Here is a 27,994-nt window from a genome sequence, read left to right on the forward strand (position 1 = left end):
AAACAAAAGATGACGGGAGACATCAGTGAGTCGATACAGCATATTTATTTAGATATATATCTCTTCATTTAAAAGACTGACTCATAACAGTGTCCACTGCGTTTACCTGAGGACAGTGATTTTTAAAGAGGTCCAGCATCGACAAGTAAATGTAAAAATGAGCAACACAAAACGGCACAGGTGAAAGAGACAGATTTCCAGCTGGTTTGGGAGTTTTAAGTGGTTTGAAAAAACAAAACATTTATATAGTACCATATTTGGTAAACAAACATGCTGATGATCGAGTTGTTAACAAAACTATATCACAGTGACTAGAAACAGCCCCTTTTGACATAAACTCGAGGAGCTTCGGATTTGCATAAACCAAACAAAACAAAAAAAGACCCCATTGTCGACTCTGTGTGCCAGACAATTAGTACTTCAAAAGTGGATTGAAGTCGTCAGCTAGATCACACATTTCACAGTGTTACAGAAACTGCTGTAGACCTCCAAACACAAAAAGCTTCTTTACTCACTCAAGTAAAAATGTAATTGAGTTTGAACAGAGAGCAAAGGCAAAGAGAACAAGAGGTGAAACATGCGGCTGAAGAACTGCTTCAATCTTCTTTCAATTTCACTCCTTTTTTGGCACAACTGGAGCCGCTTTCTCAGCTGTCATTTGCTAATTGAGTTTAGCCAGCGCATCAATGCCAGTCCTCTGGAGAGGGATACCAGCAGTGGTGGGCATTACAGGGCTTTTTTGGATTAGGTTGAGTTCAGGGCCAGTTTTCCACTCCAAGTCTGGTTCTCTGTGCCACCCTGCACATTGAGGGGTAACGTTGTCCCAACAGGACATTCTTCCACCCCAGCACCACACACATCCCGTCTCTACAAGGTGTCTCTTCATCCCCAGAAAGGGCACAAAGCCCATCTGCTTCTACAGTAAGCCAGACTTATCAGTCAGATCTTTAATTTTGATAATAATACAAGTGCTGCCTCAATATAGCTACAGGCAACCCTGCCACTGACATGTAGATCTACCGCTTCCTCACATGACAGACTACTTGCTTTTGATTGCTTTTTGTTTTTAAAGTTGACATTTGCTTTTCTCACTGCTGGGTTTACATGGAAAAGCTGCATTGTCATATTGACTTGAGCAATTGAGACATATACAGTGAAACCACCATATAGGCTAAAAGGGTAATTATACCCACTAAACGTAAACAGTTTTACTCATATGTGCCTTAATAACTCTCTGGGAATTACATCTGTCCTTTTTTTCCCCTTGCTGAACACTTCTAACAGAAGCTGATTGATTTAAACAATCCAGCTTATACTGCTAATGTGAATATTAGCAGAAGTCAAATCATCATACATACACGTTCTGTACTATGGCTCTGCTCCATTCATGATTTAAAAAAATTATTACAGCATACAATAAAATACATTTCAAAAATATGAATATCTAACAAGTATGACAAATACCAACAGCAGTATTTTCTGACACAGGTCCATACCGAGGTCCCAAACAACAAACCATGATAAACACCTACTACATGAAACGGATAAAAATGGACAGACGGCAAGCTAAATAACAGTGATTACACAAGAAAAGTCACAGAAAGGGCAAGTGATACATCATTTACGATGAATTCCCTAAACCCAACACAGTTTAATATGGTTAACATTCCTTCCCCCCCCCCCCAGAAAGCTCTTTCCACTGAAGCCATGCATACCATCGTGGGTGCACTTATTTTTGTCTTTCTAAGGCATGGAGCACTAGGTCCCACCATGGGATCCTTTAGCTCACTGGACTGAACAAGTGTAGACAAATGAGTCCTCAGTCTTTGCTGAGTACAGGTGGTAACACGTCATTGTTCATTCGCAACTGTATTTCCTCACTTCATTTTTCCATCTAGCAATTTATTGTTCTCACTGACGTCAGCAGACATCGACTTCCAGTATCGATGGCAGGCCATCTCCAGCATCTCAAGCCCTCCAAAGCGCTTGTGCTGAGCTATGTACACTCCAACCATGATCAGGAAGTAAAGCCTGAAAGGAGCCCAGAGCCACAGGCCAGTGAAACACAGAGCAATGAAGCTGCTCCAATACAGCAGCGAGGCCGCTTTGATCAGAGTAACTCGCAGCTCTGACTTACAGGGTGGTACTCGTGCAATGCCATCCCTGTCAAAGGCGCGGGGCTGCCCTGAGTAAAAGTCCCGTAACCGGACCTCCTTTTCAGCCCAGCGCTCCCGACACCAAGATTCTAAGTCAGAGGAAGAGGTGGGAAGTGCAGACACTGGATAGCGCCGGACATGGAAATGGATCTCACGTGGGAAATGGCCGGATATGAGGTGGCGTTCTGTCTGTGGGATGTTCTTAGGGTAGGCGACTGTAATGTCATGGACGGCATCCAAATTATCACCTAGGAAAAAAGTAAAAAACAAGTACAATTTAAAATGATGAATGGGAGAATAACACGACTTACTATTTTAAAAAGATGAAAGCAAATTCATTTAGAAGTGTGAAAAACTCTACTTCCGATCCAGAACCACAAACAGTAAATCTTTTAGACATGAAGACAAGCCACTGCAGGGAGAATTATTATCTCTCTTACAAAACCACACTAGTTCACTGGCCCCGTTACTCAGACACCTCCAATTATCCAGTAACTCGCCGTTTTAAAACTACCGTCATCACTGATCTACAGTGCCCTTGTATACACAGGGGGAACAAAATAGATTACCAAAAGCACAGGATGACACCCGCAAGCGCCTGCTCTCACAGTAAAAATAGAGCTTAGAGGGGCACAGTGGATATGGACAGGGAGAACATGATCAGCATGAGTATGTCAGTCAGTGGCATAAAGAAAGGGAGATGAAAATTGGCTTAGTCTGACGATATCACAGTGTTTCACAACACCTGCTTGGAGAGTCTGTGTCACTGCTGAGCATGCAGGGTTGGTGGGGGGGGGTGAGACAGCAGGACCAGAGATGGTATTTATTTAAGACCTTTGGAAGACTGCCAGGTTGAGCTCACACAGAAATATGATAATATCGGGTAGCTGTAATGACTGGCATTGGGATGAAGCATATGTCTGAGACTCTGAAGAATAACAGGTATAATCCCTCCTTGTATGAACAGCGTCAGTGGAATAAGTACAGTCATCGTAGCAGCGTGTCATTTTCAGTTGGTTTTAGAGATAAAATATTTCCGTCCTCATGACAGGCTTTGTGTCCTGGTTATTTTCATGTGAACGCATTACACTGTCTGGCTGCCAACTATCCTTAACGTGTCTATTACAAGTAAATCGGTCACGTGTTTAATGTAGATGATTTCAGAAGCTGTTAATGTCCTTCAAAGCTGACCTTTTCGTAGTCGGTCCACAATGAAGGTGAATCCTGTGGTGCGGGGATGAAGAACATACTCAAACTTCGGCAGGCTGTTCTGTGCAGCAAACGCGTCGCTCTTTGCCCTTGTATTTTCTGCAGAAGACACACACCATAAAACTTGAGTAAAAACTCTGTAAAAACATATCATGTTACTCATTCTCTCCAGGATAAATGTTTTTACTGGGATGCAATCAAGACTCTAAGTTTGTATCATATGACTGCTTTAAGAAGAGTGCATAAACCTTTATGTAGGCACAAAAAATAAGGTAAATAAACCAAGAATTGTTTTAAGATGCTAGGAGTATTAGCTGTCTGTATTCATTTTGACTTTGTACTTTAAAACTATTAAACTTAGAGTACCTTTACGATGAAATTTATACTGTCAAACCAAAATACCATGGACAAGATTAACTGTTGCATATTAGATAGCCTTAATAATAACAACAGCCGAACTCATGGGGATACATAATCAAAAAATTCCAGTGTACTATTATAAAAATAGAAGTAACAATAACAACATGGGTTACGGGATATGATTAGATTCATTAATACACCCACTAAAGATAAACAATTATCCATTTATAAAAATCCATGGGGGGGCATAAACACAGGAAAGGTGACTATTTATTAGCCAAACATTCCTCGGGAACTTGTTGCTGGAACATGTAAACTATATCATGACTCATAAGTTATATTATGCAACAAGAAGCAAATTCAGACAGAGTACTCAGACAACAGACAGCTCTGTTGATCACACCTGTTCTCTTAAACAAAGCTGTTTGTCATTCCTACACAGTCTCTTATTCAATTCAGTTTTAAAAGCTTTATTAAAAAGTTTGCTCTGACCTTGATCCTTTAGTCTGTATGCCTCTAGGATAAGCAGTGTGGGACTAATGAACTTCCACGTAAGAAGTCAACATACCGTGTATATATCCCCTTGTTTCTTGCGTCAAATCAAGCCTTGAAGTCTAAGAGGCTTACTTGCAAACACACTCGCAAGGGTGCAAACATAACACCAACTGTAAAGTAATACTTAGACCCTACTGGCTAATTATGATGTAACTACATTCAGCTCAACATGACATCATGATATGTAAATGGGAGTTAAGCTTCTCCCAGTAATGCTACTCAGGACTTTGACTGGCTCAAATGGGATCTGAAGGGCCTTTAGGCACAAGTGTCACTCTTGCTTAGACCGAGAGATCAGAGCATTCTTGCAGAAATGGCACTGACAAGAGATTTAGATATGTCTTATCACTCTGAAATTGTGTTTGCATAACAGTGTCGAGCGCAAAGGCATGCAACAGGTGGAGCGCTACGCTGAGCTCTGGAAGCCGACTGGTGGGTAACACATTTTCAGAGTAATAACTGAAATATGGACAGACTGCCCCATGAATGAATTAAACACTGCAAGGTTTACACTTCACCGGTAAGGTCGGTGCCTTCTGGGAAGAGCAGCAACTGTAAGGGCTCTCTGATGTCACAAAAGTAGTCCAGCATGTTCTCCAAATGCTTCTTGTCCTCCTCCCAACGACGCTGAATGAAGACAAAGCAGGCAACCTGCATTGCCCAACCTGCAAAGCAAATATTAAGTTGTCACATGTCTGCTTATCAAGGTAAACTGGCTAACATCTTAAAGTAGGAGCTGAACTTGTATAACACATTAGTGCTCTAACTTTACATCATAATGTTCCTCTTTTATATTTACATTCAGCCAAGTCAGTCTTAATGGTTTTATCTCCTCTTTCAGCATATATTACATTATAGTTTGTGTAAGTGTACACGAGTGTCTTTGTGTGTAGGAAAGGGCAAGGCACCCACTGTATACCCACCAAAGCCAGGAACAGCCTTAAGCGCAGCCTTGAGGCAGATCTTTTCCAGACGAAGGTAGCTGTACCTGAGCAGACAACACCAAAGGAACATCCAGTCCAGGCGGGTACGGTGGTTCATGATGATCACGCTCCGCTCTCCGGGAATGAAACCATCACCTGTTATTACCACCTTCACTCCAAATACTAGCTCCAGCAAGGACTAGAAAAGAGAGACAAGGATGGAGGGAGCATAAAAGAACCGAAAGGGAAGCGAGGGTGACAGATAGGAAGGTGGTCAAGGATGATGACAGGAAAATCATAGAAAGGGAGGAGGCGGAACTAGGAAGAGGTAAAAGAGCCAAAAGAATGAGAAGATAATAAGATACTGGTACTGGTTGGATATTATTGCCATTGTTCATGGTCATATAACCAATCACAGGTGATTTTACATGGCACCACCTTGTGTTTCATCTGATAACGAGCAGGTATACGATCATCAATTGTTGCAGTCATGATACACAAGACCTTTGCCTTGTTCTCAGGCATAATTGGAATAAATGAAGTATAGTTTTGACAAATTAAGAGAAAAGGCATATTTTCATCAGCCTATGCACAGGTAACTTAAGACCATCTGTCGCACACAAGTAGGTTAAGAAAAGGGTAAGCTGGTGTACGCACCACAGGTAGGGTGAGCCAGGTAGCCACAATTCGATCACTGAGCCAGCGGTACCAAGCAGGAGACAACAACATGAGGGGTAAAACTGGCCCCAGCATGAAGACGCTCCCGAAGAAACTACCCAAAAACAGGGTCACCACAAAGTACAGGCCCCGCACTGACACAGCCATCTGCAAGAGATGAACAAGACAAGATTAGCTGAGTACAAGTCCATACAGAATAAACATAACAGTTTTAAAGAAACACTGTTTTATTAAGTGGGTGGATGATGACAGTCACTGTATTCCAGACTTGGATCTCTGCTATGGAAAGAAGCTAAGAAGAAGAACATTGATAATATGAAACAAATGTGGCTTTTAGCGGTCTCGCCAAAAGCAAAGATTGCAGTTCTGTTGCTCTTTTAATATATTTACCCACAAACAGTGGAAAATCCAGGGCAGACATTCCTAGGGTGGAATGTAAATGGGGGAACCTTTTGGTCTGTGGGTGACAGATTGTGGGTGCACAGTCACTAAATCACGTTTTGTTGTGGTTTTGGAATTATTCACTGAATGTACTGCTGGAGAAACTTTCTGTTATTCTTAATAAAATGGCTTTGTTGAATGAAGATCTTAAACTATCACTCAAGTATAATCAGGAACAGAACAGAAGAATTAAAATATTGTAACAGGAACTTGGATGCAATCAATATGGCAATATATGGAGTGTTAAGACACTGAAAGCAAAAAAGCCTGGAAAATGATACTCTTACATTGAAAGTCTCAACTGATTAGGAATGCTAGGTATGTTTTTACTGCATTGGGTGTGTGCTTAGGATCACTGTCATGCTTAATAATGAAGCTATTGCTAGTCAGATGCTTTCCAGATGGTACTGTATGATGGATGATGGAAAACCTGACAGTCCTTTTCAGTGTTCATAATCCCATCAGTTTTATCAACATACCCAAATCATGACAAAGCCTCCACCATGTTTAACAGATTGCTGTAGCTGCTTGCTGTTGTACCTCTCTCCTTAACCTCCAAACTGATGACTATTTGAACGAAGGTGCTATAAGATTGATTGCCACCGATTTTTCCAGTGATTGCTAGTGATCTTTGGTTCAATCCACTGAGACCATTTCTGATGGGGCAAACAGTGGATGGACTGGTTCATATATTGTACTTTTCTGCTCTTTTCTACTCTAGCATTCAAAACGCTTTATACAACATGCCTTATTCAATTCACACAAGCACTTTTTTTCTACAGCTATGTGCCTTTCTATCTAACATTCCTACTCCGATGGGGCAATTTAGGGTTCCGCATCTTGCCCAAGCGTACTTAAGCCCCTTTCACATAGAAAGCAACATGTGCTGCGCTGACCGCTAGCTGGAGAAAATGGCCCAAAAATTGTGTTACACTCCACTTTTACTTGTTTCTTCATCCCTTGCATTAGGGACCTTTTTTATGCTTGAATTATTTTATAAGTTAGTGTTAACTGGTCTACCAAGGAATAGAATGGAATGAAATGAGTGAAAAAGTAGCCAGTGTATAAAGTAAAGAACCTAAAGACTACTTTTAAAGGTTAGAAGTAATGAGTACAAATACTTACTTACTTAGAATTTTCTGTAATTGAGTAGTTATTTTTCTGACAACTTTTTACTTTTACTCCCTACATTTTTAAACAAATATCTTTACTTTCTACGCCTTACATTTTCAAAACAGGCTCCTGGTTTTTGGTTTAACATTTAAGGGGAGTTATTATTTCACGTCACTGCAGGTCTTCAAACAGCAAACTGATTTGAGCCTAAACAACACATGAAAGCCAGTCCTATTTGTATATTAATCACCAGGCGACATTGCATAAAAAGGAATCAAAGAGGCAAAACGGTGTGCCATAGTTAGGGGTTAAAGTGGGCCTGGAACAAGTGCAGATGTCCATAATTTGCAGTTGTGGTACTTCAGTATTTAGCTAGCTCTAAGAAAGAGGAGTGAGTATAAAGGGAATACCTTTTTTTTACGTGGCAGGTAAAAAAATGCAAAATTTCTATCACCTCAACAAACATCAGCAAACCCACAAATTGTTTCTGTGCAGTTTGTCACAATATGCCTTCTACCTTAAAAGCTACAGCTGCTATATTTCACAGGGGAGAGAATGAGAACTAAAACCACTCAAGATAGAGAAAGACGGGACCGGAGAGGAAGAAGAGAGAATTCTATTTAAAGGTAATAACTGCTCATGATATTTGATCAACTGGAACTTGAAAGCTTACATGCAAGTCCTGATTTTTTTATGTCAGATGTTATCTGTATATGTGAAGCAATGACTTTTCATATTGTGAAGCGTTCTGCAAAACAAACTGAGGTATGCCAAGTTTGTGTTATTCAAAAGCGGCATGAAAATACTCTGCAGCTTAGTGCAGCATAAACAATTTAGATTTGCCGTACTGTGATGGATTTAAAGCAAAGAACGTTGGGTTACTTAACGTAATCCCTGGTTCTTTGATAACAGAGTGAGGTGTTTCACTATGGGAATCGCCTCGGCGTGACCAACTACGGAAGCTCCAATGACACCACGTCTGTCTATGACAGACCTGTCGAGCCGTGCTCAGGGCTCCGCCCCCTCGTACTAACACGGCCGACCAGCTCCTCCTAACTCATTCCAAGCAGATTTCTTTCCGTGCCTAAGCAAGGAGGGAAGTGTTGGTGAAACACCTCACTCTGTTACCAAAGAACCAGGGATTACGTTAAGTAACCCAACGTTCTTTTTCTAACTTCGCTCGGTGTTTCACTATGGGAGATATGGCCCACTCCCGGATTGCGCCAGCTCCCGAAGCTACTCTCCAGTGCTACTCCAGGATCTCAGGTCGAACCTGAGGCACCAGAATCCAGCACCGTCTGAGCCAGGGATGACTGTGCAACATCCAGCCGATAAAACCGGACAAACGTGTGCGGCGTAGCCCAGCTTGCTGCCGCACAAATATCCTGGACTGATACACCTCTGAACAACGCCCAGGATGTGGCCACACCCCTAGTGGAGTGTGCTCGGAGTCCCGGGGGGGCCTGCAAGCCCTTACAGCTATAAGCCAGAGCTAAGGCCTCTACAATCCAATGAGCTAGTCTCTGGCGTGATATGGGCCTGCCCTTGTGAGGGGAGGCCCAGGAAACAAACAGCTGATCCGACTTCCTGAATCCAGCTGTTCTGTCAACATAAGTCCCCAAGGCCCGGACAGGGCACAAAGTGTTCAGCCTCTGCTCCCTCTCGGAAGAGAATGGAGGGGGGTGAAAAGCTAGGAGCTCTACTGTAGGGCACCTGTATGATGTTTCCAACACTTTAGGGACAAAGGCTGGGTTAGGCCTCAGGAGTGCTTTAGTGAGTCCCGGGGCCAACTGTAGACAAGAGGGGTGAATAGACAGAGCCTGTAATTCACTAACTCGCTTGGCTGTGGTTAGAGCCAACAGCAGAGTGGTTTTAAGAGAGAGAAACTTCAACCCCACTGCCCCAATAGGCTCAAAGGGGTGGTGGGAGAGGGCGTCTAAAACGACTGACAGATCCCATAAAGGGACCAGTGGTCTAGAAACTGGGAGCGTTCGACGCGCTCCTCTCATGAAGTGACCTACAAGGGGGTGCTGCCCAGCAGGTTTATCACCAAACCCCACGTGGCAGGCTGAAATAGCTGCTAAATAGACCTTTATAGTGGAAAAAGCTTTCCTTTTGTCCAGCAAGTCTTGAAGAAAACACAACAGCTCCACCACTGAACACTGAAAAGGGATAATCTGCTTTTCATGGCACCACTCTTCAAAAACACGCCATTTACTGCTGTAAATGGAACGGGTGGAGGAGGCTCTGGCATTCTGAATGGTTTCAATAACCTTCGGAGGCATGCCTGCTGCCTTCAAATTCCACCTTTCACGGGCCAGGCCCAGAGAGCAACCTGGTCTGGATGGGGATGGTATATCTCCCCACGCGCCTGAGACAGAAGGTCCCTGCGGATGGGGAGTGGCCATGGCTCGTCCACCAGAAGCTGGATGATTTCTGCTATCCAGTGTTTGGATGGCCACCGTGGAGCTATTAAAATCAGAGACAGCCCCTGATCCCTCACTCTGATCAGTGTTGGGGAGATCAGGCTGAGGGGAGGGAAAGCATACAGCAGAGTTTTTGGCCAAGGATGGGCCAGCGCATCCACGCCCAGTGGCGCGTGTGCGTCTGACAGGGAGAAAAACAGGGGGCACTGTGTGTTTTCTCGCGAGGCGAAGAGATCTACGGCAGCCCGGCCGTATCTCTGCCAAATCTGCTCCACCACCTGTGGGTGAAGCCTCCATTCTCCGAACAGTGGATTTCCTCTGGACAGGAGGTCCGCCCCCCTGTTCAGAATTCCTGGCACGTGAGTTGCCCGAAGGGAGAGGAGCCGAGTGCTGCTCCACATAATTATTTCCCTGGCTAACCTGTGTAGCTGCCGGGAACGGGTGCCGCCCTGGCGGTTGATATAAGCAACTACAGTGGAGTTGTCTGTTTTCACTAAAACATGTTGACCCCGGAGATACGGCAGAAAATGCCGTAAGGCTAGGAGCACCGCGCGGAGCTCCAGCACATTTATGTGATTCAGAGTGAGTCTCTGTGACCAAACGCCATTCACTGCTCTGCCCATCATAGTTGCACCCCAACCTGACAGGGATGCATCTGTGGTCAGCGTCACCCTGGATGATACTGCCCCGAGCGGTACCCCCGCCGCGAGAGCTGTCGGGCTCCTCCAGGGCCGGAGAGCCGCAATACACGGCTGCGTTATTTTTACACCACGACTGAGATGTCGGCGAGGGCACAGCTGCAGAGAAGCGACCCACCGCTGAAAATCTCTCATCATAAGCAGCCCCAAGTGTACCACCGATATCACCGAGGCCATGAGGCCGAGGAGGCGGAGACAGAGTCGGAACCGCACGACTTTCCCCAGCTGAAAACGGGAAAGACAGTGAGTGAAGGATGCGATCCTCCGCTCTGAAAGTGCGATACGATAAGAGATGGAGTCTATTCTGAGCCCCAGATACTCTGTAAACTGTGCGGGTTCCAAGTGGCTCTTTTCCAGGTTGACAGTGAACCCAAGCTCCGTGAGGTGATTCACCACCACCTCGGAGTCTTTGATCGCCTGCTCGCGCGATCGTGAGCATATTAGATAATCGTCTATGTAAGAAAATATTCTGATGCCGCTGTTCCTTAACGGAGACAGCGCTGCCTCCACACATTTGCTGAACACCCTCGGAGCTAAGGATAGCCCGAATGGGATAGTTTGAAACTCGTACGCTACGCTCTGATAAGCGAACCTGAGATATTTCCTGTGTGGAGGATAAATGGCGATGTAAAAATATGCGTCTGATAGGTCGATTGTAACAAACCAATCGCCTGTGTGAATTGAGCGACAAAGCATCTTGTGTGTGAGCATTCTGAACGTGTACTTTCTCAAATGCTTGTTTAACACACGCAGATCCAGAATAGGACGGAGCAACGTTCCGTCCTTTTTCGGGATGAGGAAATAGCGGGAGTAAAAGCCCTGCTGAGCTTCTTCGCTCGGAACCGCTCCGATCGCCTGTTTGTGTAACAGGGAGGATATTTCCTCCTCCAGCACATTCCCTGAATCGCGACTGGCCACAGAAGCTAACACTCCGCCGAATCTCGGTGGTTTTGCCGCAAACTGTAGTCTGTAACCATGGGAAATGGTTGACAAGACCCAGGGATGAACTGCGCATGCGCGCCACCGCTCCGGCCGCTCTGCGAGCGGGCCTCTGAAGAAGCGGTAGCGTGACGTCACCCCTGTCTCCCGGAAGGAGTTGGGGCTCTCCCCCTCGGGAAGAGCGTGAGCTCCCCCCGCTGGGAACAAAGACAAATTGCAGTGATTTTCTTTTGTTTTTATTTTGAAACTGGGGGGACATTCTGCCCTTGGCAAACTGCCTGGCTGCAGAAATGCACGTTTTATTTCTTTTGTTACCCCCAAACCACAGTGAAGTGTCTGGTGACTCTGGGCAGTGCTTGGTGACACAGACAGAGTGTTTAGAAGTGTTTGGTGACACTGCGCCATTTGTCCACAAGTCTGTCCTCCCTGAACTGGAGGAGGAGACTGAGAGGGTGCTCCTGGTGAACTGGAAACTTCCGGAGACCCTGAACTTTGGAGTGATTTGGTTACCCCTTCTAACACCTTCCTTCTCTTTGGGGAAGAAAAGAGGGGTGACACAGAATGCTGCAGGTGTGCTAGGCTGACCGCTTCTTTTTCCCCTCTCCGGGGTGTGACGGCTTGTTCTTTGCAGCAACTGCTGCAAAGGAATGCTTGCCCCAAGGTCTTCGGTTCTCTACCTTGGCCTGGTGGGCACCCTGCTGGCCTCCTGCTCCTCTCTGCATTCTGACCCCACTCTGTCTCCCTCTCGCAGCTGCTGCTGTTGCTGCAAAGCCAGCTCTTGGCACCTGCTGGGGCTGAGAGTTAGGTTTTCTGGGTAAGCAGAGATTGAATGCTTCACCCTCCTGCTTTCTGCGGGTGCTTGTTTCTCTCATTCTCTCCAGGGCTGGGCCAAAGAGACCCTTGGTTGGGTCATAGGCTGCATCCATGACCTCAGCCTTCTGAGCATCACCCAGGCCTGACAGGTTTAGCCACAAGGCTCTCTCACCCGAGACTGCAAGGCCCATAACGCGACCACACCCTTGGACTGCTCCCCTGGAGGAGCGAAGAATGAGATCATTAACCACGCAGATTTCATCCCAGAGGGCTGGGTTCGGGCAACCCGAGTCAAGCTGATGGCCCATGTCTTCCAGAATTTCTGCCTGATATGCTGATAGCAGTGTGACTGCATTAAGCGAGCACACTGACTGTGCAGCATATTTGTATGTCCTTTGATAAATAGATGCCATGAGGCGATCTATCTTGTTGGGCAAAGAAATGCTAGAAGAAGCTGAGATTGCCCTGCGGTTAGGGTGAAGGTGATACGCCACTGAAGGCTCCACTGCTGGGGGTTCAGTCAGCCCCAGTTCACCCATCCCCTGGATCTCAAGCTTAGAGCAGCCCTTGGTCGGAAGCTTGCTTTTAAAAGGGCTTGACCAATAGCGACTCATTTCTTTCATGCAGGCTGGGACTGCTGGCAGAAGCTGCTTTGATGGCGGCAAGGCTGGTGGGAGCCTCTTGCCGTCATACAAGTCACGTTCTGCTCCTTCGGCATCCTGGGCGGCTGGCCATGGGATGCCTAGCTTGGCAGCAGCCCGTTTACAGACCTCGTACAAATTGCTGTCCACCAGGGGTGCAACTTCAGCCCCACTCGGTGGCCTGGACTACTGGGGAGGAAAGGTAGAGTCATCCTCCTGTTCCTCATCCATGTCCTCCAGGTCGAGGAGGTCGGAGTCGGCATCGCCCTCCGCGTCCTCGCCACCCGGCTCGCCCACGTTTTGATCGAGGAGGTCCTCGAACGATGGGGGCATGAGCGGGGACTCTTCTTCCATCATGTCCGCCCAGCTTGTGGAGGCTCGCGGATGACGGATATCGCTCGTAGCAGTAGCAGCCGACAGGCAGGGGTCCTGACTGTTCGTTACTGCTACTCTCAGCCTCCTTTCCAGGACTTTCTCTGGCATCAAAGCACAGTGTGGGCATCCCTGAGGGTCCGCCAGTGAAGCCTGAGCATGCTTGGCACCCATACAGACGATGCACATTGGATGAGGGTCCCTGCCCGAGATGGTGGCACCGCATGATGCGGGGCACGGGCGGGATGCAGCCTCTTTAGCCTTCGGCTCCGACCTTTTGGCGGGAGTAGGAGCCGTAGACATGGTTAGCGGAAAGGGGTGAGACTAGGCTACACCAGGCTCGTCTCGACACGTTAGCCCGTAAGTAGCTAGGACTAGCAGCGGGTGTTAAATCCGATCTAGTCGCGGCGGGAGTCAGCTCGTCGTGACACGTTGGCTGCACTCCGCTAGCCAATATCGTTAGCAACTTAATGCTAACCGAACCCTACGTCGACCAACAAGCTAATGCTAGTGAGACGCTAATGTGGTTCGTGGCCTGCTAACAAGTTAATGCTAGCCGGACACTGAACGAACAGCTCGCCGTAACGCGTTAGCCCGAGTCACACAACGTCGGCTACCTCGCTAACTAAAACCAGGAACCGCTGGGACAGCTCGCCTGACGCGGTTGCTGTTCCACAGTGCAACTCTAAGTACACTTCTTTCGAAGGACTTACTCAGCACGATCCAAACTGGAACCGGAAAAACTGCGTTCGGCGACGTACTCCTACACGGGACGCCTGAGAACTGTTAAGCAGCTAATCAAGTTAGCCTGGATGCGCTGAGGGAGCTCAAAGTAGTTTCTCACGGGAAGAAAGCGAGAATGAGTTAGGAGGAGCTGGTCGGCCGTGTTAGTACGAGGGGGCGGAGCCCTGAGCACGGCTCGACAGGTCTGTCATAGACAGACGTGGTGTCATTGGAGCTTCCGTAGTTGGTCACGCCGAGGCGATTCCCATAGTGAAACACCGAGCGAAGTTAGAAAAAGAACTGTGTGTGACTAGTGCACAGTGGCTGTGGTGCTCAAGGTGAGAATTCGGTTACATCAAGTGTAGCACAGTTGAATTTGAAGTTAAGCTGATGAATCTTAGATTCATTCACTCAATTCCACCTTCATACCAACCTTATACAGCCTAGTATAAAAATAACATGCACAATATACTGTCATCACAGAGGATGCCAAGACAACTCATGAGACATGTGCTTATATCTTGTTGAATTCAGTTGTGCAAATCCACAAAGACGAGTAAACCTCAGAGCTGCAGTGGCCCAGATCACCTAATCACAGCCTGTACCATTAAGAGTTATTACTCATTTCCCCACATTGAGCCACTACAACCCCACGCGTTGAATCCCACTTTAACCCCCAACTGTACTCATTTTTCAGTTTAAAGGTAAAGTCATCCTCTGTTCTGTAAGCAACAGAAAACAGAGGAATTTCTTTATTTTCTCCAATTGTTTGTTCATATTCTACATAACTGATTCAAACTGAGTGCATTCAGTAGAATTAAAATTTAGACTGAAATAAAGTTTCATCTACCAATATTATTTTATTATTGTATTAATATAGCACAAGGTTCAGTTAACTTTGCACAAAGATAGATGGTAGAATATCCTCCCAGAGAGCTACTTTTTACTTTCTTGCTTTGAGTACATTTCAGAACTTATACCTTTTCACTCGTTGAATAAGTACTTCAGCTTTTACTAGAGTATATTTTAATACTAATATCTGTATTTCCACATAAGTACAGAATGTCTGTACTTTTGCCACATCTGACTACTTTAGAAATTACAAGGAGGACTGGTTACTTGGAAACAAACTATCAAGAAATGACAAGTGGCTGCAAATTTTCCACAATACTGTACATGTACTTCCAAACTGGAAGAATGGATTCAGTATGGTGAAAGACTGGGACACAGAGACTTACTCATTTGTGTAATTTCCAGGTAGTGGTTATTATTCATGAGATATACACATTTTTTAAAATGTGCTTTTATGAAGCGGTAGTTAAAAAAAGCAAGACTAAAAACTTCACAATGGAAATGACAAAAACAACTACACCATAAACTTCTGCTGTTATTGAACCTTTGAGCCACTGACTGCACTAAAAACATCACAAGGTGATAAACTCGTGGAAAAATTGGTTGAACCACACTTAAACTTTATTGTATTGTAAAGTTTTTCCTCTGCTTATCAGATTCAGGGTCTCAGGTGTAGGTGGGGTCAGGAGTGTGGGTAGAACCTATCCTAGTTACCATAAGACAAGAGGTGGGGTACACCATAGATAGCTCTCCAGTCTGCTGCATGGCTTCCAAAGAAAGACACACAATCATTCACCATTGTCTTTGGATTGTCAGGGGAAGTTGGAGTACCCGGTGAGAGCCCATGCAGGCACGAGGAGAACATTTGTAGGCCGCTAATGAACCTTTGACCCACTAACCCTGCTACCAAGAAGCATTAAAACATTACATGATAATGAACCAATGGAAAATTTGATAAACCACACTTACATTTTATTGTGTTAGGAAAATTATCCTTTGAAGTCATTATAAGCCCACGTACAAACTGTCATTGACATGGTTGCAAACAAAACTGAAACCTGATGCTGTATGTACTTTGTAATGGTGTCAAATCACAACAAAACGCTCAAGAACAATCGCATCACTAACACAAGGTAAAAGGGACTTAATTCAGCCCTTGTCTTTTCAGAGATATGAGAGGTAAACATTTCAACTTCCAGTGGTAATTGAAAGTTGAATGTTAATTTGTGCTTCGCAAACTTTCACACAGGTGTTTTCACTTAGTTTTCCTGATTACACCCCTTCTTATGCTGCATTAATGGCACATCAGAAGTGGAAGGTTGGAAAATCTAATCAGGAATCTCATTGGATTTAACTGATTTATGTAATTTCTTGGCTGCCTCCTGGTTTGCTTTTTAGCCATTTTATGAATAACAACCCCCATCACTTAACTGAAGAAACAGATGAGCTAATAAGGCTTGTTTGTTTGATTTTTTTCCCTGGGGAGAGATAAGAGTGGATTCCCCGTGTCCACTGAATGCAGCATTAGTACCAAGACTGGAGACCTCCATGTATTTCTTAGTATGGTTCCACCAAAGCCTGGGAAAAGGCTGAATTAGCCTGAAAAATGTTAAACACCTGTTATTGCACAAGGAATTGACATAAAAATTCAATATTTATGAAAAAAAAAATCACCTTTCGAAAAAAACGACAAAGTGTAGACCAATGTCTTTTGATCAATCAAATACAAAATAGTTGGTTAATTTAAGATGAACTAAACCTGTCTTACAAAAGTTTCTAGGGTGATCTAGTCACACAGCCAGTGTGATCACGATGAAAGCAAGCATTATACCAGTTTGCTGCTAAAAATAAATGTCATGGCCAAGCTGGTACTATCCCTTCTGATACTAAACACAAAACAAGAGTTCATTATTGATCTGTCAGGCAGTCATAGTGGAGGAGCAACACTGTGTCATGCCATTCCTTAAGTATATAGTTTACACATTGTTGTGACTTGTGAGGCTCATTCTCCTTATCTTGCAGACAGAGATGCAGAGATTACATTTACAAAACAGCTGGGCTGAAAAGAAATTCTACACAGTGATCTAAGGTCTCTGCATTTTTTTTTTTTCAGGAGATAAACAACAAGATATCAAGCCTCAAAACATTGTGCTTTCTATTTTTTCAGAGTAGCTGGCACTAGCTGTCTGCCTATTGTTTTGTTGTAAATGCATCAAAAAATGTAAAAAAAAAAAAAAAAAAAAAAAAAAAAAAAAAAAACACAAAACAAAACACCAGCAAAGTAGAAGCGATACAATCTTGTACAGTCTAGGGCTGTGCGATATGACCAAAATCTCATATCCCAATATAAGAAATTCTATCGTCCTGATAACGATATAAATCACAAAAATGTAACATTTTCTGTAAATTCTGTGAATCTCGGGCAGCTCGTCTTGCGGGAAGTGTTTCCAGCTGCGCGTCATGTGGCTGGAGTCGAGTGTTTTAACCGATGCATGAAACAATACATTTTTAGACATAAGTTGTAACGGCCGCCGTTTTCTTTGTATTTATTACACAGCGTGCTGCGGGGAAAAGCCCGTTCTAACGTTTGAGTCTAAGGTTTATTTTTTAGCACCTGGCGGCTCTTTTTTAATTCTCATCTGTAAATAATCTGCTCTTTCACGTTATTCCGTTTATTTTGAAAAGTCTCAACAGGATCTTGAGCTTTATTGTGAAAGGTTTATGTGGAACATATACAAGCGGACACGGGATGCTGTTACCGTCGTTGTTGCTAACCACAACGCATAAAAACAGGCGCTTATCCGTCCATAGTGTGGTTATATTAAATATAAGAGAAAGAGAGAACTTTAAGAAATTAATATAGCCACTACAGTGACCATCAAAACGATGAAAAAATATTGCCGTAAACAGTTTATTTTGCGACACCACGAAACAAACGATAGCGTAAAATGAAATGATAGACGTTTTTATATCGTCATCCGATATATATATCGTTATATCGAACAGCCCTAACACAGTCCATGCGTATCTTAACAGTAGGGCTGTGCAATTAATAAAATGTTAATCTCAATCATGATGCTGGCTTCTCACAATTAAAGGAACATGATTGAGTGCCACTGAAAATGTATGCTCTGCCAATAGAAAGTAAAAGCAAATCAAGTGGTCGCTAGATTAACATGCCTCCATGAGCCAATCACAGCTGTTCCCTGCACTGTGCAGCTTCAGGTTTCCTGGACTAGACGGGCTTAGTAAAAGTGCGTTAAAAGAGAGATACATAACCAAATTCAAATGTGTGGCACGGCAGGAGGTAAAGAGCTTTTCCCTTGAATTGAATCGTCATTTGCTGTTCGGAAATATTGCAAATTTAGGTCAAGTGATGTTAACCAGGAACAAATTATATGCAAAGAGTGCTGTAGAGTTGTGTCTGCACCGCAAAACCACACAGGTAACTTATTCAGCCACCTGAAAACAAAGCACAAACTGCAGGCAGGTCAAGAAAATCACTGTTCAGCTCGGACTTCCATAAAAGTGAGCAATGATGCAGTGAAATCACCAACGCAGTCGCATTTGGGCAAAGATGCAAGGGTCAACCAAACACGGAGCATAACGATGGCTTCAGGGAAAGGTTTAACATACTGGTCAAAAGATGCTGGCCATCTTTTGATTGAAAGTGTCTTGTGTAGCTGTGGGAAGACCATATACACTCCATGGCAGGGTGCACACAATTATTTTTCTAAAGTGGAAATACCAGTGCCGTATGTAAAACACTACTGGGGAAATACAGAGGGATCTCACAGCTGTCAAGCACTTTGCTATTAGTTTTATTCAGATCAGGTACAATGAATGAAGGGAAAGACTATTTTATGCACTTCACTTGGTGCAATTTTTAAAAAGATACATTTTGTCTTCTAACACATGTGCTGAATTTGGGTATATAAGGAAAAGCTATTTTACTTTACTGAAAAAAAGCTTTTGTGCCAATAAATAAAAAAATAATTACATTTATAATATTTATTCTGTAGACGAAAACTATCAGACTGCAAAGAAGATAACATAAACAAGTCTGACTAATTTAACGAAAGGAGTTAGAAATGTTTTTGTATTGCTGATCAGACGGAGCCTGTCATTTTCCACCACACCCCGAGGTTTTGGTGGAAAGCAATACAGGGTACAGTCACCTAGATACTGTGAGGTTATCTTTACTGATATCTGCATGATTTCAGACTGAGTCACTAGACAGAAATCTAACCAGAAAACATTCCAAGGGATCGCTTGTGATCATCTCCACGCAAGCCTTGCTCATCTCAAACAAGCCTATTGAAGTTGGGCAAGTTGAGACATTACACACCTTCCTGTATTAGTAGTTTTTAACCTACTAAAACCGCACGTAAGCAAGTAACCTAAGTGTCAAATATTTTGATATAATGCACCTTTGCATGCTTGGCAAACCTGATTTGATGCTCGATGAGAAAAAGCCATGCCAAATGATTTGTGTACATTACAGAGAAGGGCGTGGAAACCCTTATAATCTGTAAGACTTACTAGTTTTACAGTTAAGCCCTAAAGCTGGTCAATTACTATTAAGAAGATGAAAGGTTTAAACGGAGAGGCACAGCAAGTCCCTTGCTGACACTGGCATCTCCGAGCTCGTGCTACTGGGAGCAATTTTCTCCTGCAGGTGTTTTCCTCTCTTACGTGAACTTCAGCTCTCACCTTACACCTCAATTACTGTTATGACTGTACAGGCTTCTGGTTCAGACTACCTTCCCCAACACTTTCATCATCCTGCCCTTGTTGACACCTTCTGCGGCATCATGACACAGCAGGTCTCATGGCACCAATCAAAGTGGCAGAAGTTGCATTTAAGCAATCCAAGAGTGTTTGTGCATGATTATGTTGGCATTTAGGGTTTAAGGGTTGCTGGTTTTAACAACGGAAAATGTGAAGCATGAGAGGGCTGAGGACAACAAGCTTGCTCAGCACAATTGCCACAATTAGGCTACGTCCCTTTCCACTCACACACACACAAATAAAACACACACCCTTGGGTGGCTGCTGAAACAACTAGACAAGGCTATTCATACATGCAGTAAAAAGGCCTGACACACCTGGAGCCAGTGATGTGAGAACTGAGTGGAATTATGAAAATTAAATTGTTATATAAACATGTTTTTTTCCTGCTTGGCATATACACATGAGGCCTGGTAACACTATTTGTGCAAGACATCCAGGGAAACTTGTTTTCATACTCCAGGGCCAGCATTGCTTGTGAGTTTGATTTATTCCCGTCTACTTGGTTGGTTTAACATTTATTTAATCACCATAGTAATGATCCTGAAATAATTTCCACAAACAAACAAACAAACAAACAAACAAACAAACAAACAAACAAACAAACAAACAAACAAACACACACACACACACACAAAAAAAATTTGGACCAAAATATTCATTCTAAGGGCAGAAAAAGAAAGCAGCGAGGGAAGATAATAAACATAAAATCAATACACAGGATACATTTGTTGTATCAGAAATGTGACAAAAGCTCCTGGAAAAACACAATTGACTATAGAAGGCTTAATAGAGGAAGCTGGTGGCTGTTGTCAAAGAGGATGTGATGGAAAATCTGGTCTAAACTTTAGTGACAAAACCATTTTTTGTCAATCAACTTCCACATTCTTTGCAAGCATACTTCCTGCACGCAGGTGAGGAAGACATATTAAGTAGTCCTGCTCGCTTCTCTTATTTTGTGCCCACTTGGCTCCTGTCCTTCCCATCTTTCTTTGGCACCACATTTAAGAGGTGTGGCAAGCAGCTTGCAACATTATGCCACATTGTAAATTAATTAATTAATTGCACTATTTTGTACATGCAAAAAAAACCCAAAACAACAACTGAAAATAAATTAAAAATGCAAGGCTACAAAAGCGCTTTCCAAACAGGTAATCAAAGAAAACAGAGTTGCTTCCACACAAACTAAACTATTCAGGCTGAAGTATAAATCTGTTTAATCACAACTCTGGTCGAGCGGATTTGAGAGAAAGTTAGAAAGGCGAGGCTGAGATGGTTTGGGCTTGTGCAGAGAATGGATAGTGGATATATTGGACAAAGGACTTTGAATAAGGAGCTGCCTAAGTCTGGTCCCAAGAAAAATGTAGCCAAAATTAAGGAAGGTGTTTGTGTTGGTCCTGAAATCGGTGAAATGATGCTTGACAATGAGTTCAGAAGCCAAATGGATCAGCGGCATGGGAAGCCTTCGTGCAGGTTGTCCAGAATTTTCTTGGAAATCACAGAATTGTGCTCAGCTTATGGATAACATGCTAAAGGCATTTCAGCTAATGACTGCAGAACTTCACTTTAGATGCACTTCTTACGTTCTCATCTCGACTTTTCCCCCCACCAAATCAGTGATGAGCATGGAAGAAAGTCTTCATCAAGAATAAAATGATATCAGGGAAAATTCAATCCTAGCATAATGGGTGACTACTGTTGGTTCTTGCTAAGTCAAGCGCAAAAGCAAATGTATTAAACATTGTTTAACATGTTTAATTTTGAGCTAAATTGACAGGAATTTGCTTTAGCGTCTTTGTCTGGTGTTGTGTTTTGGTTTATTATCAGAATACACACATTAAAACTATTTTGTAGGGGAAATGCTTGAAATTCCAGATATTGTGTTGCTATATTGATATTCAAAAGTGATGTGTATCTCAAAAACCTGACGCAAGTTGGTTGTACTTCTGAAATCAGTGTAAAAAACAAGAACAAAAAAACAGATAAAAAGCAGGTGTGAGGTGCCCAATAGCAAACAAAAAAGAGTTTTTTGTAGAGCAGTGTTATCAATAACTATAACAATCTCATGTTAAGCAAGTCTTTATTTTAGATAAGGGGAAAGCTCAATCGCCTCAGATAAAATCTATATGCTGGTTTGTTTTGAAATTATAGAAATTTATTAACCCCTAAGGCTGCCTGAAAAGGAAACTGATATGCAGTTACTTTGGGTACCTGTGTTTCCAAACTACGATATCTTTTAACTAATATCATACAAGGGCAACTGACAGCAACTTACGCCACCTTTAAAGCAACAATAAAAGTAGCTAATGGACCATCGATCGTACCATACTTTTTCCACTATACCAGGGTGGGGCGAGTAAGGAAGGAGGACTTTAGCCAGAAAGAAAGCCTCGATTAGCCTAGATTTAAGTTTAAGCTAAGAATTGTGCCATATTTTATCTGTAAATAATAATGTTGCTACGTAAATATTGACCTAGCAGCAGCCTTTAATGCAATAAACCACGAGGAGATACTGCAGTCAAATGGATTGGCTAATGGAGACGCTAATGTTTACATTCTGACAGTGTGTGCTCTATTACGGTGAACACATTATGAGGAAGGGGTAACCATACAAGCACCACTTTGCCTTTCCACAAACTGCCTTTAAAATCACTTGGCTACAGAACAGCTCATCTCCAACGTACACGCTAACTGCTACATTTATTAAACGAGAAGCTACCTTAAGGTAAACTACTAGACTTTCAATGGTGATGGCTAATGCATCGAGTTTTGTGAAACACATACAATTTAAACATACCCACCTTTCGTGCTTATCCTTCACAATCAACGATCGGTGCGGGTGTGCTAGTCACGTTAGCTCCGGTAAGTCCAAACGCTGGGTTGCGACATACTAGCAGCTAGCTAACTAGCAAACATTAGCAAGAGGAGCTCCGCCAGAACACGAGAGCTGGCGCCGGTAGAACACCGGCTGAAACTGCCTCGCACCCGCTTTGTTTCGTGAAGTATTTGCTGCTCTAATTACGGAGCCGAGGCAGCTTCGCTTTATACGAAAGCATTTACTTACTATTAAAACAGAAACTTACAGCATCAGCCATAACGTTTAGCTAGCTGAAGCCGACCTCTCAACTTGCTACCTCTCACCTGTCTTTACAGACAGGAGTCGACGGGGGGTGCTGTTTGCACAGGATAGCTTCATTAAGGAAAATGACGGTCTCAAAACCGCAGACCTGTGCCATGTGGAGCAGGTTTTGCCAAGGAGAGCCCTCATAGAGAACGCAGCGTAGATTTCGCAAGCTGATAGTGACTTTCACTGACACATTTCTTATATTTTTAGCAGCAGTCGAACTAGTTTGCACCTTTGAAGTCGTAGGTTGTGCAAAAAGAAAGTAGTTGACAATAGAGAAAAATCCAGCAAAGAAGTACTTAAGTACTTTTTGTGCACAGTATGGTTTTATGCATTTTACGCTTATTCATCATATATAATTTCAGCAGTATTATGGTTAAATTAATAAAAAGGTCTGAAATGCTTTTTATTGCTGCTTGCCCAGGGTGAGCTGCTTCAACTATTTTATAGAAAAGCATGCAATGCATATTTAAACATTTTGCTCATTATCTATTGTACAAGTCCTCATCATAACGCATTGAGAGGTCAGTGCATCATTAACAAAGCAGCAGTCACAGGCGACAAAGGGTAAGAACAGATCATTTGAAAAGTAAACAGTTATGCAGAAATAACCAACGGAAAACATAAAAAAAAACCCTGTGTTTTGATTTCACTAATCAAAACACAATTCCTTTAAACATTAAAACTGGTTAGCATTAAACAGGGAAAGTACAGAGTACACTCAGAAGTTTAATCATTTCAGGCTCTTGGTTGAAGCTGGATCAGGCTTTCTTTCAAGATATGCAGCCTTTGCAGTGGCCTAAATTTCTTTAAATTCAAACAATGTTCAGATATGAACAGATATGTTTCCATAGATAACTGCCTTTGTGCACATTAAATCTCTCTCTCTTCAGAGCTTAAAATCTTTTTACTTATGTTAAATTGTTCTTCAGTAGGATTCTTGTTAGTCATATATCAGACGTCATTCAGGTACTGATGATATACATCTCAAGTCCTCCAACGCAGCCTTTTAAAGTAGTGTAAATCTTTGCATATGTCATTTGTTTCTTTTACCCACAGTTATGGGCTGTTCTACTAATACAAATTACCTCAGCATTGAGGGATGTGTGTGCACAGAGCGGTCGATGCGTCTTAGTGTGTCAGAGCATGCACACGGCAGCCTACTCTGTGTGCACGCATGGGGAGTGAGGTGGAGATGGACTGACAGACAGCGTAAAAGAGAGAGTGCACCTAGTTAAACTCAAGACTTTTCCATGACTTGCTCCCTGTGGCATGCACTCTATCTGAGAGACTAATTGAACTGCATGGCTTTATCAGTATAAACTTTTCAAGGGTCAGCTCCATCACTTCAGAGGACGATGGAAAAACGTTGTGTTTTTTCAGACTGGTGGCAGCTCACCTTCGAATAAAAAGCAGCAGCTCCACAAGATTGATGACGGTTGTTTAAGAAAATTTAGCAAAAGAATTTTGCTCATTTTCTCCCAAACATATTCCCTAAGAGAATTCCCCTTATCTGAGAGCTCAAGTATTTTTAATCCACGGAAAAGTTAAAACACAAACACTTGTTTGCTGATAAAAAGACAACTTGGGAGGTAAGTGTAGTTAGTGTAATTCACCTTTGTTTTCTTTTTTACAGCGAAAGTTATGACCAAACTGACTGATAGCGCTCGACATGAGCAACAACACTGATTTAAGTTAAACATGCCTTTCCGCTTACATAATTCCATGTGGGAGAGAGAGTGACTTTTTAGGCATAGTACGCTGTGTTTTGGTTTATTTTGAATAGAATCTATTGATAGCCCTTTAATGAGGTTTTACTGGAAAGAAAAAAAAAACCCATTTGGTTTGTTTTTTTATATAACATTCTTGCCTCTGATGACCTATTGCGCTTTTTTGGTTTTTCAAAGAGGGTTAGATCTAAATCCTCTTCCCTTTCACTTCTCTTCCTCTACAAACTTACATGTCTCAGCTCTACATCTGTAACAAGGCACACACAACGCTGTCACTCCATTTTTATTTTCTGTCTGTTTAACTCCATGTCCCCGTCTCTCTGTCCTCACTTTTTCCACTCTGATCTCTACGGAATAGCAGCAGCCTGTGGCTTAGCACATTAACGCACAAAACTCCGACACAAAGTGGACGCCAGCGGTCTTGTATTGATCAAAGCTTTAAAAGCTTTAAACTGAGATGCACCTTGCATCACTGTTAAACAGAGAGCTCAGTCCTGGGGTGCTCTGACTCATCAGTCCTCTGGGCTTTTAGCTGTGCATCCAACTGTTGCATTATGTCTTGTCTGATGAGTTTCAGAGAGCGGATTTGCAGAGTTGCGCATGTTTGAGTCCGGTTATCTTTGCAGGGATGCAGGATTTGTTTCAAATAGCAATTTGTGGTGTTTTGTTCTCGATTGGTTTATCACATGTATCAATGCTGTAGTGTAATTTGGAAAGTACATTGGTTACATTTTATTGGGCAATAATGGCGCTGAACAAAATCACAGGTGTCACTTTTACTATGGTTGCCTTTTACCTTATCTCACTGAGCCTTATTTAGATTGGCCACCAAGAGAGACGAAAGTTCTTTGACCTATGATTTAGCAATGTCAAGGCGCAGGTGTCATTATGCTCTCCCTCCTCATCATCCTTCATTTTACCCCCCTGACTCCTTAACCTTTTAGTCCCCCCTTCTTGTTTGCATCCCTCTCCATGTATCTTATTCTAACTCTTCCCTCGCAAACAGTGCCAGATATGTGTCTACGCTTGGTAGGTCGACTCCAGACAGGTTATAAATAACTATCTGAGTTTTTGCTTCATGTCCTGAGAGCTCTACTTTCTTCTCACACTTGAGGAACCATGGGAAAAGAATCTTTCCCTTACGCACATGGTGCTCATAATAACAGACACAGTTGTACATAAAACCTTCAAGCCCCTGCACCCCTTTGCAAGCTTCGCACAAACACAGAGGCACAGTTATGCATGAACACAAAGAATAAAACTCAGTGGCTTACAGAGTAAGGTTGTAGCACTAAAATAGCAAGGGAACTGTTTATAATGAAACAAAACCTGAAGTGTGGGAATGCAGAGAGCATTTCTACTGTTGTGTAAGTATGGGAATGTTGTTGGAACAACAGAATAGATTAAAAGTATGGGATAGCGAAAGAACAAGAAAACAATCAAAGTGGAGCAAAAAGGGAAAAATCTAAAGTTGCATCAAGGGTAAGCGTTTTGTTTAATGATATGTTTTAGGAAATAAAAAGGGGTTCTTGTGAGTTTATGCGCAGAGGAGTGATAGTGAAACAGTGTTAATGTGGACTATAGCTGGGAGTCGAGGCGAATTCAGGGGTTGGCAGGTCAGACTCTGCTGACACACCGGGATCAGCGATGGGATTGTTTCCATTGGAAAGAATTCCAAGAATGAGCTAGAAGAGCTATCAGTGACTTCACTCGGAGGACTCTGACAGCAGTTTTAATACACAGCCAGGCGCACACGCTCTCACACACTTTTAAAGATACTGCATCTCATGCCAACAATGGTGTGCGAGACACACTCCCCCCCCCCCCCCCCCCCCCCCCCCATGTCACAGGGTTCTCAGTGACTCTGACCAAGCAGTCATCTTACAAAATGAATGCTGTCACCTCTGACCACAAACGCTACAGTTAGCAAAAAAGATTTACAGTGTGAAGAAACTTTGACTGAATATAAGATGAATCTAGTTAAATTCATACAGGCCACAGTTAAATTTAATAGAAAAGTATGCTTAGAAATGATGCACATTTTGGGAAACATTTACTTTAATTTACCTAAAAACAACATAACTGAGTAAGTTGGAGCTGAGTTTTCACTGTTTTTTCAGATAGCAAAATGTTGGTGTGCTGTAGAAGTCCTTAGTGATAGGTTTAATTCACAGTGGCTTTGCAACACAACAAAAAAATCTGATGCAAATGGTGTTAAGTCCTGTCTTTTCACTTTCTTACTTTTCAGCATTATTAAAAAAAAAACACGAATGAGGAAACAGCTTGAACTTGTTTCAAGGAACATTTTAGGGTGTTACGGATAAACATTTCTGCAGTCAGATCTTAACTTGTCCTGATGAGGGTATTATAACTTTATTGTTCTGCCATTTGCTTGTCTCAGTTTGGTTTTCAGAGTTAGGTTTGAAGGGGGAAAAACAAATACAGTTTGCAGGGTTGCAAAAAGTCTAACTTCAAAGGTTCTTTACTGAGTTAATCAGCTCCAAAGTGACTGACGAAAAAGAGCTGAAAATAAGAACTGCTTAAAATGTCAAAGTTCCATGGAAAGATGCTGGAGGGCCCGCTTTCATATCTCCCTTAACCTCGGAAACACAGGACCTTTCTTTATTAAACCTGACGTATATTGCTTTCTTCAGCAATATTTGACGGACGCCGTGGAGTTCAGAGGTCTCTGGCTGACGTCATATGATTGCGTAGCTGGATGCAAGTTCAGTCAGCTTCCCCAAGGGCTGTAGTTATCCTTTTCTAACTTCTTGTAATTTCTTCTTTCCATGATCTCATGACTTTTTCCACTGAGATCAAGAAACAGCTATTAAGAATGTCACAAAGGACATTCATTTTCTAGTCTATTCAAAACCAGACGTGGCGGCTTCCTGGGCCAGACACACACATTCTGCAGCCGACCACCATTATCAGCTGGGGGGTATTAATAACTCTTTATGTTCCATTTTTTTCCAGGAAGAAGGAAGCGGGACAGAATGACCTTTCATTGTTCCATTTCCAGGAAGTGACCCTAAGGCCCCAAGAGTACCACCTTGGCCAGTATATGAGGCCCTTGGCCCCCAAAGGGCCTACTGCAGCAACTCTTATGAACTATTCCCAGTACCAGGCAATCCAAGCTGACCTCGAGGGTCACAAATAGAGCACATGGCAGCAAATCACCTGAGAAGTTTCCATTGTAACAGTGATCAGAAAGCTTTTTGCTTAGTCCCTTAACTCCCCCCCCCCCCAGTTCCCGGTTACAGCTTTTCCACTCAACCACATTTTATTAGTCTCGTTTCATTCTGGAGAGTGTTTATGAGTAGTGCTTGAGGAGCTGCTTCCTCGGGGTAAGACAGCGTTCTATCCTTAATTTTGCAGAAAATGGTGAAGTCTTTCAAAAAAAAACTGGCAGGGAAACCCATCGTTCTTTATACTGCTGGATAGCACCAC

General features: G+C 43.0%; 1 protein-coding gene across 1 annotated transcript; it reads right to left on the reverse strand.

Annotated features, from left to right (window-relative positions):
- Positions 1 to 25: 25 nt before the first annotated feature.
- On the reverse strand, positions 26 to 22,903 carry lclat1 (lysocardiolipin acyltransferase 1). Its single transcript, XM_026151461.1, has 6 exons — positions 22,492 to 22,903; positions 5,861 to 6,028; positions 5,204 to 5,402; positions 4,799 to 4,945; positions 3,348 to 3,464; positions 26 to 2,404 (listed from the first exon to the last, which is right to left on the reverse strand). Exons 2-6 carry the CDS (start codon positions 6,026 to 6,028, stop codon positions 1,878 to 1,880), a joined length of 1,158 nt encoding a protein of 385 aa, XP_026007246.1. The 5' UTR covers positions 22,492 to 22,903; the 3' UTR covers positions 26 to 1,877.
- Positions 22,904 to 27,994: the final 5,091 nt, after the last annotated feature.

Source organism: Astatotilapia calliptera, chromosome 19 (genome assembly GCF_900246225.1).
Source record: "Astatotilapia calliptera chromosome 19, fAstCal1.2, whole genome shotgun sequence".
NCBI classification, from domain to species: domain Eukaryota; kingdom Metazoa; phylum Chordata; class Actinopteri; order Cichliformes; family Cichlidae; genus Astatotilapia; species Astatotilapia calliptera.